Genomic DNA, 12,708 nt, shown 5'->3' with positions numbered 1-12,708 from the left:
ACTCTGCAAACCCGGAAGTAGGTGTTTTGGTTTGTGAACTTTGCCTTGGAAGCAGAACATGTTCCGCTTCCTGTTGAGTGTGTTCCATTTGTAAGCTGAGTCTCCCACTGCTATGGGAAAGCATGCCTTGGTTTAAGAACGCTTTGGTTTAAGAACAGACTTCCGGAACAGATTAAGTTCGTAAACCAAGGTGCCACTGTATGTGCAAACTTGATTCTTTCACAATATTGCAAGCTGAATGTGCAAATTTCTGTGCTCGTCTGCTAGAAACAGTGCATGTAGCCAGTGCAGGACAAAACCCTGTCCTGGCACCCATTGCAAGTAATGTCAGCTGATGGGCGGATGAATGTCATTTGGGGGAAATGGCCTTGAAAGCCAAGATTGGCCTGCTGGGATACCCAACAGAGAGATACCCCACCCTGTCTTAGGGGCATTACTCCTTCTGACAACAGGGGGCAAGCATGCCTCTTCCAAAATTATGTGTTCTCCGGCACAAGCATGGTATAATCTAAAATAAAATAATGCTCTTTTGTCATACTATCTCTATTATAGGCCATGGAAGGGAAATAAACCGCTCCACCTCTTCCCCTTCCCACCCCAAAGTAACAGGGCAAAGGGAAAGCTACAATTAGCCTGTTAATCAATCAGTTCATTAATTACGTGAATTTTAATTTCTGAGATGTCTTCCATTGCATGGCAACCCTAAAGTGAATTAAAAATAAACCTGATTTTTACCTTTTCAGTTTGTAGCCTGCGTCGGAATGGTGATGTGGAATTTCACTATTAAAGAGAGAAGCATCACTCTGCAAATCCTTGTGTTCATCTTCCTGTACAGTTCACTTTACAGTTCTTATTTGTGGACAGGTAAGCTAAAAAGCAGTAATACGGGGTATCCATAACGCAACTCCACGTGCATTACGGTGATCTTGCAAGTTATTTCCCCTCTTAATTAATAGCGCCTTTGCGATATTGGTCTGTACGATTTCTTTCTTCCAAGGCGAGCCAATCTTTTTTCCCCCCTGGTGTGTCCAGCCTCACCCCTGTCACTCCTGCTTTGCATTCATATAGCGCTTTCAGTGTGCAAATTACATCACACATATTAGAATCATAATATTCACAACATCCCTGTAAGGAAGGGCCAGTATTAACTTTTATGCTGCAGATTGGATGTTGAGTAGGAAAGTGGCTTGCCTCAAACCCACCTAAGTTGAGTCCGTGGCTGAGCTGGGAATTTATCTGGATTGCATCTTGTTTCTGTTAGTCGCTAGCTTACTTCCTAGTTTGGATTATCCAGCCAGCTGGATTGTTGCATATGTTAGAAGTCTGTGCTAGACCAGTAAAAGAGCCATAGCACATGCTTTGCATCCTGGGGCTCTGACCTCTGCATCTCTAGATAGAGATGATGAGAAGACTCCTGTCTAAAGAGAGTTGGTCTGCCTTTCATAGAATCTTAGAATTGTAGAGTTGGGAGGGACCACGAGGGTCATCTAGTCCAACCCCTTGCAATGCAGGGATTTATTTATTTTTTGCCCATTGTGGGGCTCGAACCCCTGGCCCTGAGGTTGAGAGTCTCATGCTCTACCAACAGAGCTGTCGAGGTGGTCTACTTTGTGTGCGGCATCTTCCTATGTTCCTGCTTCCTATTTTTTAATACCTTCGGTGGTTATTAGGGGATGAGGCATCCCACTTTGGGTGGGGAGGGGAACGCTGCTTCCTTAAAAAGAAATAAACCGAGTTTCAAACTTTGTCGTTATCAGGTTTCTTATCTTTCTCTCTGCTGCTTTTGAAAAGAAGAGAAGCCATAAGGATCCCTGTTGGATTTATCATTATAGCTGGCTGGGGGTATGTTGTGCAGAGGCTCTTTACTGAGAAAACATGTAGGAAGCCAGAAGCTAATGACCTGTGTGGTTCATCTTGGTTTTTTGTTCATTGCAGCATCCCGTCTGTTATTGTGGGAATCCTGTTAATCGCTGGTGAACGCTCGGATAACATCATTGATTCTGCATTCTTTTATGGAAAAGATCAGGTATAGATGTTCTTCCGCTCCTGTCTTTTAATAGTTGACCTTCCATAGTCAGTGTTTGTGAATTCTGCCTTCCAGGGGAGGGATGTCTTTTCAGCCCAGGTGCCTTGTGGGCAACCTTACAGAGGGCCATAAGGCAAAAGTTGGTGCCGTAACTGATGTAGTTCTTACCTTTTTGTACAATAAGCTACGTTCCAGCCAGACGGCACAAAACTCTACCCAGGCAAGCAAGTAGCTTTTCAAGCAGTATTGAAACAAGGGCAGAGATGTATGGCCTGAGGAGAATCACAGTGACTGCTTGGAAGACCTGGAGCAGGCTTCCTCAACCTCGGCCCGCCATGTGTTTTTGGCCTACAACTCCCATGATCCCTAGCTAGCAGGACCAGCAGTCAGGGATGATGGGAACTGTAGCCTCAAAACATCTGGAGGGCCGAGGTTGAGGAAGCCTGACCTGGAGGGCCTTGTTCAGCCCCTCATCCTTAGGCTTTCCCACCGCTACTATACACTTTCTGTCTTTATAATCTTGGATTCACTTTTCCCGGGGGGGGGGGGACACAACTTCCAAGAAACAAGATGTACAATTGACTGCATCCCTTTAAAGCAATAACTGAGGAGAGATTTTAGCAACCGAGATTTCTATATGCTTGACATAATTATATGTGTGGTGCTGGTTTAGAGAAAGGGGATGTTGGCAAAGTACTGAGGATCAGATTATTTTGCTTGAGAAGTTGCGAAGCCGACATTAAACTTGACATCTGGTGTACAGTATGAACCAGAGGAGGCACAGGTTTCAGCAGGAAGTTCTAAATAAAGCTGAGATAGGTGTGTGGCAAACAGAATGTTACTATTGTGAGTATTTTTGGTTCCCTTCCCGCCCCCTCAAAAAGCGACTTGTACTGTAGTACAAACATCTGTTCCCAGCCTTTGACTTTAAAAACCTTGAATAAGCAAATAACATTTGATTTATTCAGTATTCTAGAGACACAGTGATGCTGAATTTCACATAGGTCGCGTAAAGGTAAAGGACCCCTGACAGTTAAGTCCAGTCGCGAACGACTCTGGGATTGTGGCGCTCATCTCGCTTTACTGGCCGAGGGAGCTGACGTTTGTCCGCAGACAGTTTTTGCAGGTCATGTGGCCAGCATGACTAAGCCGCTTCTGGCGAAACCAGAGCAGCGCACAGAAACACCGTTTACCTTCCCGCCGGAGCGGTACCTATTTATCTACTTGCACTTTGATGTGCTTTCGAACCGCTAGGTTGGCAGGAGCTGGGGCCGAGCAATGGGAGCTCACCCCGTTGCAGGGATTCAAACCACCGAACTTCCGATCGGCAAGCCCTAGGCTCAGTGGTTTAGACCACAGCGCCACCCGTGTCCATAGGTCGCATAGGTTCTTTCAAATGACAAGGGACCTACTGAACTCCTGCCTCTCTCTCCCCCTCCCCCGTTTTTGCAGATGATTATCACAGCAGTAATCGTATCCATCAGCATATTGATATCGGGTGTATCACTCATGTGTATGAACAGATCTGGAATGGAAGCCAGCTATGAGGTGTTGACCCAGGATTCCCAACACAGTCAAACAGAGGAAACAGAAAGGGAATTTAACGAGTGCAGTAGATCTCCAGACACTTCTTCTCGTTCATTGGAGGACCCTTCAATGGAAAGAGGTATGATAAATCCTTAGTAGAAGAAGTATTAAATCCTTACTGGTTACCTTTGACAGCAATAGGGGATATTAAGGCCTCTGCCAGGCGAGCTATTTTCCATTTTGTTTCAACCCAGGCATGCGTGTTCCACACTTAAACTTGTAGACATTGCTACTTGCGATCCCCTGCTCACCTTGGCAGTGAGGTCTGAATGCGTGCCTCAATCTACTGCAGTAGAATTGCAAACCCATTGCACGCCCATTTAAAAGAGCATAACCTTGTATTGCTGTCACAATACCCTCTAGAAAAGTAGACACCTTTCTAATCTGCCATTTTCCCTCTAGGGTGCTGTGAGTGCCAAAAGCCGAATAGAAGGTTATGCTGTTCTGAAGGAGAGCCAGGATCCAGTAGTAGCAGTGCCCGCGATAACTGCACTACATCGATTGAGACAGGTGAAGCACAACTGTAGTATCCTGTGTCATTCAAGCCTGTTTACAAAATTTTTAAACGGAAGCATGTGAAATTGCACATGTTTTCATTAAGAGGCCTGCATGTGCAGGGACGAGAGTACATCACCCACATTTCAAGTAACAAACCTTTTCACATATCAGTCCCGTGAAGGGGGGGTCTGTGCACAGGAAGGGCAGAGAGGGTCAGTGGCCGTTGCCCTTTTCTATGCGTGGACTTCCAGCTGCACAGTTAATACATAAGGGGAGCTCTTAAGGTTGAGTTTGCTTGTTGTGTGTTTTTTTTCTTCAGAGCATCATGTGCGTACAGTGGTACCTCCAGTTGCGGACGGGATCCGTTCCGGAGGTCCGGTCAGATTCCGAGGTTTACGCAACTTCCTCTTCTGTGCATGCGCGCATGGCGTAACCTGGTAAAATATACTTCCGGGTTTGCCGCGCGTGCATCCCGAAGTTTACATACGACACTACTTTGTATTCATGTACTGCCACACGGGTCTCGGGAAATTATTTGATGATAACTGGCCAAACTGATAGCAAGCTTAATTTCCAGTGAGTGAAAAAACAAATCAGCCCAAAAGTGACTTTTGACAGTAGGGGTGCAGGAAGCCATTCACTGCCTCCTGTTACAATTTGGGTGAGGGTTAGAATGGGGGCAGGGAGGAACTGTAGCTTGCTTTTGAGACAGCTGGAAAAGCAAGGCATCATCCCACTAATCCATTTGCACTTTCTGCATGTGAGTATACAGGCACTGCATATAGGGACATGGGTGGTGCTGTGGTCTAAACCACAGAGCCTCTTGGGCTTGCCGATCAGAAGGTCGGCGGTTCGAATCCCCACAACGGGGTGAGATCCTGTTGCTCTGTCCCAGCTCCTGCCAACCTAGCAGTTCTAAACCACGCCAGGGCAAGTAGATAAATAGGTATTGCTGTGGCGGGAAGGTAAATGGCGTTTCTGTGCACTCTGGTTTCCGTCACGGTGTCCCATTGCACCAGAAGCAGTTTTGTCATGCTGGCCACAAGACCTGGAAAGCTGTCTGGACAAATGCCGGCTCCCTCAGCCTGAAAGTGAGATGAGTGCTGCAACCCCATAGTTGCCTTTGACTGGACTTAACCATCCAGGGGTCCTTTACCTTTTTGCCATTTTTAAAAAAAATTCTGCACCATCTCCCACAATCTTCAGAGAATATTCTAAGAGGCTTTATATGGGATGGATAGATGGATGTTTGGGGACAGCAACTCCCTACGTTCTTTGTGGGTCTATAGAGGATCACACAACAAATGAAGCAGTAGCAGGAATAAGTGCGATTTCACCTGTTTGTTGAGAAGGGCAGCATAATCTTTGGCACAGCGAACGACTTGACTGGAGAGATGTGTGTGTCATTGGTTAACAAGTAAGGAAGAGGAAAGGAGCCTAGGCCTCTTGAACTACTCGCCTATGTTAGCAGGGACTATTGCTGCTAAGATTGGCAGCAGAAAGGGATTCAGGGTTCAACTGCAGCAAGTCCCCTGTATGGGAATTTGTTGACCTCTTGCTGCCATCTGGTGGCAGGAATGATTTTTGCGGTCAAGAACTTTTGACGCTTTCTATAAATATGCCGAATTCAGCTTTAGAAGTGGAATTCATATGAGAAACGAGGTCCACTTGCTGGTGCTATTTTTCTAGAAAAAGAGATGCCATAACTCGCCATGAACGCCTTCCTTGTTCTCTTATAATAGCAATGGTGCTGGAACAGGGTTCCTGCGGGGGGGGGGGGGGAAGCCTTGTCACTTGTGCAGTGAAACTTTCCTGCCTCCTATCCCCCGTGTGCCCTGTAAACCTGTTCAGGGGTTTCGCACAACCCTCCAGAGCAGATTGTGGGGGAGCCCCACTGCATACAACTTCATCAAATCCCACCCTAAATTCTAATACAGTAGAACTTCAACTTACCACCACCCCTACTTGTGAACAATTTGACTTGCGACTGTGGCAAACCCGGAAGTAATGCCGGGTTTGCCGCGATTCGCGCATGCACAGAAGCGGCTTCTGCCTTCTGCACATGCGCAGAACGGCGCTGCTGCCGAATGCTCTCGCGCAGAATGGCGCTTCTACCAGCGACCTGGATCGACTCACGAACAGACCTCCAGAACGGATTCCGTACGTGAGTAGAGGTTCCACTGTACGTTATGTTACACTATGGAATTTGACGTAGGGCTGAAGAAAGAAAATGCCAGCATGCTGATATTCAGCTTGGTAAGGCTACGCCATGTAGAAAGCATCGTGGGTCGGTATTTTAGTCCCAGTATTTCCTTTCTCGTTTCTCTTCTCCCCACACCTGGCCAGGAAATTTAATGTTGGATTAAAAGCCTGTTCTAGAGAATCGCTTTAGTGCTATGCTGTTTTAAGCTTTTCAAGTGGTAACTGCCCCTGAGCTTTGAGCTGGGGTAGTAAAGTGTTTCTTTGTGAGATCACACAAATAGGGTAGCTGTTCTCTGGGTCAAAACTCAAGTCCTTGAAGCAAGCAGCATATATATTCCTTCACAAGCAAATGGCAGCGGCGATAATGGGTGGGGAATGCAATGAAATGAAAGGACCTAGTTTCTTTTTCTGATTCATGTTCTCTAGTGGGGGGGGAATACTGCAAGGAATCAATGCAGTATTTACATATCAATTGAGCAAAACAGTTCAATGAAAAACCTAACATATGTCACACTTTAATGTTTTTCAGCGAATCGGTGTTTAAGTCCATGCAGTTCTCAGAGCTGTGCCTTGGTCCAGGAAGAGCAGCTTCTGCAAACTGGAGACAAGCAGTTGGCTAGACATGTGCTGCTGTGCTTGCTTCTCATTGTGGGCCTCTTTGCTGTAAATTGCTTTTTTCTTTCTTTCTCCCTCTTCTGATAACTGTTTTTAGTTCATTGATTCACACCAATGTTTAGGGAAGTCAGCACAGGGAGGGGAGCTATCAATGCCATTATAACTTATGCAGCATTTTTTATTTGCTGCATTTATATCCCACCTTTCCTCTGAAGAGCTCAGTGCATCATTCTCCTCCACCCCCAATCTTATCCTCACAACAATCATGTAAAGCAGGTGACTTGCCTTTGCATCGAAATTCTAGAGGTCCTCAGCAATGCACAGCGTTAGAGTTCACAGTAGGTGGACCAATGGTCTGATGTGGTATAGTCAGTTTCCTATCTACTCCTTCTTAGTTGTGTTAATATAAGAACATTGCATAAATCCCCTTTCATGGAATGATGTCTGAAGTGACCTGCATTAAATAGCGATAAGCCATCTGTTGAGGTGTAATGAAGAGGTATTGCACAAGAGAGTCGCCAGCATGGCACCTTTCAGATGTTCTGGGCTACATTGTCCCTAACCATTGATTGATTTTGCTGACTGGGACCAATGGGAGTTGAGTCTAACAACCTCTGAAGGACACCCTGTTGTCTACCTCCGAAACAGGCTACCACACCTGTAGTCATGCTTTCCTATCATGCTTTCAACTGTTGGTATAACAACAGGTAGCATTGGAGTGATAAAGAGATGGGCTGGTTGTTCCATCAGCTGTGTATTTAGTGAAATGAACATTTTTTTAAATTCTTGGGGCATGGTACTCGATCAAATAGTTGTGTAAGTTGAATGAGTTGTGCTTGGACAGTGGGGCTCCCCCTATGTGCCCCACCATATCCAAATCTGCTCCAGATTAAGAGGGTGCATGGGGGGGGGGACATTCTCTTGCGCAGAGACAATTCATTGTGCTGATGGGACAGTTCCCCCTTAGCGCTACTTTGAATACATACAACCCATGGCTTTACTATATTAGTACAGAGACAAATGACTAGGAGCTTTCCATTGGGAAAGCATTTTGTTAAACAGATGTACATTCCACCTCGTTGCAAGCCCTAAAGTGGATGGCAATAAAAATAAGAAAATTCACACACACACAAATGTGAAGCTATAAAAATATTTGTCCTTCTTGTCTTCCCCCAGAATTTATCCAGCTGTTTGTGGTGGTTGTTCAACCAAGAACCTGGAAGACTCTATGTGGAACTACAATTCTTTTGCGCTGTATTTAATTTTGGTCAGGTAATACTGACTCTGACATCACATCTCTGATATTATGTTCACTTGATTGAGACAACATCTTACTGAACCCAGTTAGCATGCATAAGAAGACTGGGATAAAAGAGTTTGCCAGGAAGGGTGGGGGAGGGCCCCCTCTTTGTTCCTTTGCTTATTATAAACTTGATGAAAATTATGTTGAAAGCACTCACTTTGTCAATGTGCTCTGACAAGTTGCACCGGGTTCTTGGCTGCTGTACCAGTTTTTAAAGGGAGGGGAAAATACTCATTTCCAATAGACAGATTAGCATCTGTCACCAAGACAGAGGATGGATGGATGTTTCAGCATTATCAGGTGACTGTCATCAAGGCTTGTAGATTTCAATCACTGCACATTATTGAAGTAGTCATTAACTTGTAACTTAGGTATTTGTACTAGCACTTATTGCAATTCCTGCTGCTGTTACCGCATACACACTTGTGTATAGCCTGTGTGCGTATAGCCTGAAGTAAAATAAAAGCCACAAAGTGTCTTGTGATACCTTCAAATTCCTTTGGTTTTAATGGTCTACTTATCAATGTTTCTTTTTCAAAATAATAACAATCCTTTCTTTTTCAGGGATTCATTTCTTTTGGAATTTTTGGTTTAGACAAACATCTTATTATTCTTCCATTCAAACGGAGGTAATTTTCCAAATAAGTATATGAATGTGTTAATAATGCCAACTGTCTTTCAGATTTAACCTCCAACTAATGTTATTTCTGCCTTCTCCTCCTCCGTGCACCTCTTAACTTTTGTACCATTCACAAAGCAACATTCACATACAGTGGTGCCTCAACTTACAAATTTAATCTGTTACGAAGGCACCTCCGTAGGTCGAAAAATTCGTAAGTCGAAAAATGCCATTGGAAACACGATTTTCCATAGGAATGCATTGGAAACGGAAAAATTCATAAGTCGAAAAATCCCTATCTAAAACCGCCACGGTTTCCTTTCGGATGTCGAGACATTCGTAAGCGCGCAGCCATTACCCCCATTTGTTAGTCGAAAAATTCGGTTGTCGAGTCGTTCGTAAGTCGAGGTACCACTGTACATGGAATGGGGCTTTCTCTTCAACTCATTCTCTGTGTGGCCCTCTACTCCTGTGAATCCGCTCTATGGGATTTTTGGGGGGGGGGGGCCTTGAGGATGGTAGAAGATATTAATACGATGGGCAGGGGTGGAGTTTACAAATTGCTGCTGTCCTCCTTACACGAACAGAGCAGCTTAGGATCCAAGCTATAGTCCCCAAATGATGAACAAGTATGTATAAATCAGCCCAAAGGGTACAATCATACATTGGAAGTAAAACGGAATCTGTTCCAGAAATCTGTTTGACTTCCAAAATGTTCGGGAACAAAGCCATGGCTTCCGATTGGCTGCAGGAAGCTCCTGCAGCCAATCAGAAGTCGTGGCGGATGTTCAGGTTCCAAATAACACTCGCAAACTGGAACACTCACTTCCGGTTTCGTGGTGTTCAGGAGCCAAAATGTGCGTCTCGCAAGACGTTTGACTTCCGAGGTACGACTGTACTTGAATTCAGGAGCAGAAATTCACACCTGTTCATCCCGTTTTCTATTCCATGCACAAACAAAACAAAAATTACCATACTGCTTCTCCCTTGAAACTATTTTTTTTTGAAAGACCTGATGTGATAACTCATCTGTACATAATAGAAAGATAATGTACGTAAATATTTATAATAAGGCGTTCCTATTTGGTATTTCTTTTTATTTGCTGTAGTATTTCAGTGGATTTGTTTTAGATTGACTTTTTCTCTCTCCAGGTTTGAATTCCTCTGGGGTAACAGGACAGCCGAGCGCAGGGTATCCAGTGTACCTGAGGAAATCCGAATGACGTGCCAACAATTTGTTAATTACCACAAAGAGATGTGCGTAAGGAGCATTGTCCAAGACAGAAGGTGGGGCTGTATATCAATGTAAAGACTTATTCAAACTATTTCTATACTTGGACGATGGGTACACTTTGCAATCAGTTCTGATGTCCTAATCTCTGAGTGTTTTGTGCTGGAGACTCTTCCAAATAACACTAAATATGCATGTGAAAGCCTCTAGACTTGTGTTTTGTTTTCTAATTCCTGGACTAAGGTATGCTTGGTCTTAAACCAAAATGACAGGAAATCATTTTCACGATTATTTTTTCTGAATTAACATAGTGTAAGACTAGTAGAAAGTGGCTGGCATTGCTGAGGGATTCTAAGGAACCAAAAATTCAGTGCAGTTTTTAAATCGGTGTTTCCCAACCAGTGTGCCTCCAGATGTTTTGGGACTACAACTCCCATCATCCCTAGCTAGCAAGACCAGTGGTCAGGAATGATGGGAGTTGTAGTCCCAAAACATCTGGAGGCACACTGGTTGGGAAACACTGTTTTAAATGAGTGATTAAAGTGAGTGCTGTCTTGAAAGGTTTGGTGCGTCTTCTTGATTCAAAATGGCATCCTTTTGTATCCTGAAACCTGGACAAGAATCTGCTCCTTCGTCTCAGGAACCATCATACAACATTTGCTTATGATATCTTAAAAGATCGTCTATATTTCTAGAGAACAAACTTCTTTCCAAAATATATAGTAGATCATGCTAGTAGGCTCAAATTATAGCCAATCATTTTACATGCTGATCAAAAACAATTTACATCTCCTTAAAATACATTTTAATAAATGTTTTTATTTAATTTTCCAGTATAACCCCCCCCAAAATCCCCATATAATAAATATAACCCCTCCCCTCCTGAGAACAAAGTAAAGAGTTCAGCCAGATATATCCCACCACAGTTTGGCATGCATTGGCAGAGGTTGCATGTTGGAATCGGTTTCTGATATGTATGTTATAAAGGCATGTCCTATTTCTACAAGGTCGTTTTCCATTTGTCGCCTAGTCAGTGTTTTTAACTGTTGAATCAGCTTTTCCAAACCTTTTGATTTCAAGCAGGCAACTGCAAACAATCCAAACCCTTTCCATTTTGTGCAATCAATAGAGAAGCTGCAACCATTAGAAAGTCTATTTAAAACATTTGAACTACAAACATTTAATGGCAAGAGCTCAAAAGTATCGGTGGAAGAAGCTACTGTTTTCTAACCTGTTGTCTTCCACGTAGTAGTGCACGAAACCAAGAAATGTTGGGCCTAAAACTCCCATCAGATGGAGTTCTTACTGATGCTACTCTTGGAAGACTTGGTGGTGTATTTTTTAATCACTTTAGAAAGCAAACCTATTATGTACCTTAAGTCCCAGGTCGAGTGGGGATTCATTCAAGAAGCAGCAAATTAGCGGAAGGGGACTTGGATGCGTCCCAAAGTGTGTAATTGTGGCTTCTAACTCTGCAAGATCAGCTGCAAGGAAACCAAAGTAGAGGGGCCTGGGGGGTATCTCAGCAGAAAGGAATTTACATTTCTTAAGAATGCACACCTGCACAGTCAGGACTGAGAAAGGGTGTTGGAGAAAATAGGATCTTGTGTCCATGGGGCAATAGCTGTGTGGGTGGGTGTGTGGGTGGTGTTAGGGGTGTATGATTATATCTTATGTGGCCTTGCCCACTATGAGAATGCAGCCCCCATGACAGCTTTTCATCAGGGTGTTGGAGCCCTTGGCCTGAAAGAAAGTTTCCCACCCCTGTCCCAAATGAAAGCTGTGTTTGTCACTGTGTTTTCAGATATCAACAGTAAGGTTTCCTGTTCAGGATTACATATTTCCAAAAAAGTTTTGTCTTTTGGGATAAGAGGTATATATACTGAAAAGGAATTTTAGAACAGTACTTGGGAATGCCTAAGATGGCTTGAGTGAACAACTTAAGACAATTCTGCTGAATTTTATTTTATTTTTTAAGTTCTGAAACGAAATGCTATTTTTGTTTTGTTTTGAGTATGTACATTTGTAGAGTGCCCTTATTCCCATACCGTAATGAAATATGTGCATTCTCTCGATCCTTTCTCATGTATGTGTTTTTCTTCTAATGTTTTCTCTCTCTCTCCTCAGTTGAATGTCCTGCATCAGCCCTCTTCTGTTTCTTCTTCTTCCATACTTTTGTGTGTTGGCTCTGCTTCACTTCACTAATCCAAATTAAATTTTGCTCTTCGTTTTAATAAAAATGCTGAGGGGTTCCTTCTTTACGTTGGTTTGCTGCCTTGTGTAGTTGGTCATCTTGGCTTACTCTAACTCTCTAACACATGCTTCCTTACAAGATAAGCAGAAACATTCACTATCACAAGTCAACCGTGGGTAGTTTTTCTCTCACTGTGTTATTGGAAATACAGTGGTGCCTCGACTTACGAATTTAATCCGTTCCAAAGGCACCTTCGTAAGTTGAAAAATTTGTAAGTCGAAAAACACCATTGGAAACGCGATTTCCCATAGCAATGCATTGGAAACGAAAAAAATCGTAAGTCGAAGCAACCCTATCTAAAACTGCCGCGGTTTTTTCTGGATGTCGAGACATTCGTAAGTGCGCGGCCATTACCCCCATTCGTAAGTCTAAA

The 12,708-nt window shown here is 43.7% G+C and overlaps 1 protein-coding gene across 3 annotated transcripts in view; it reads left to right on the top strand.

Moving 5' to 3' along the window:
* Window positions 1-12,708, top strand: part of GPR155 (G protein-coupled receptor 155) — a 38,836-nt gene that overhangs the window by 22,927 nt on the left and 3,201 nt on the right. For all 3 annotated transcript variants that reach the window (XM_035135019.3, XM_035135034.3, XM_035135026.3), the window contains exons 7-15: window positions 744-864; window positions 1,758-1,842; window positions 1,936-2,026; window positions 3,479-3,692; window positions 4,016-4,123; window positions 6,843-6,976; window positions 8,105-8,200; window positions 8,796-8,860; window positions 10,003-10,137. In XM_035135019.3, the coding sequence (XP_034990910.3) occupies window positions 744-864; window positions 1,758-1,842; window positions 1,936-2,026; window positions 3,479-3,692; window positions 4,016-4,123; window positions 6,843-6,976; window positions 8,105-8,200; window positions 8,796-8,860; window positions 10,003-10,137 (1,049 nt within the window). The remainder of the gene's footprint in view (window positions 1-743; window positions 865-1,757; window positions 1,843-1,935; window positions 2,027-3,478; window positions 3,693-4,015; window positions 4,124-6,842; window positions 6,977-8,104; window positions 8,201-8,795; window positions 8,861-10,002; window positions 10,138-12,708) is intronic.

This window comes from Zootoca vivipara, chromosome 1 (assembly GCF_965207765.1).
Source record: "Zootoca vivipara chromosome 1, rZooViv2.hap1.1, whole genome shotgun sequence".
NCBI lineage: Eukaryota > Metazoa > Chordata > Lepidosauria > Squamata > Lacertidae > Zootoca > Zootoca vivipara.
This window is presented reverse-complemented; position numbering and strand designations above follow the sequence as displayed.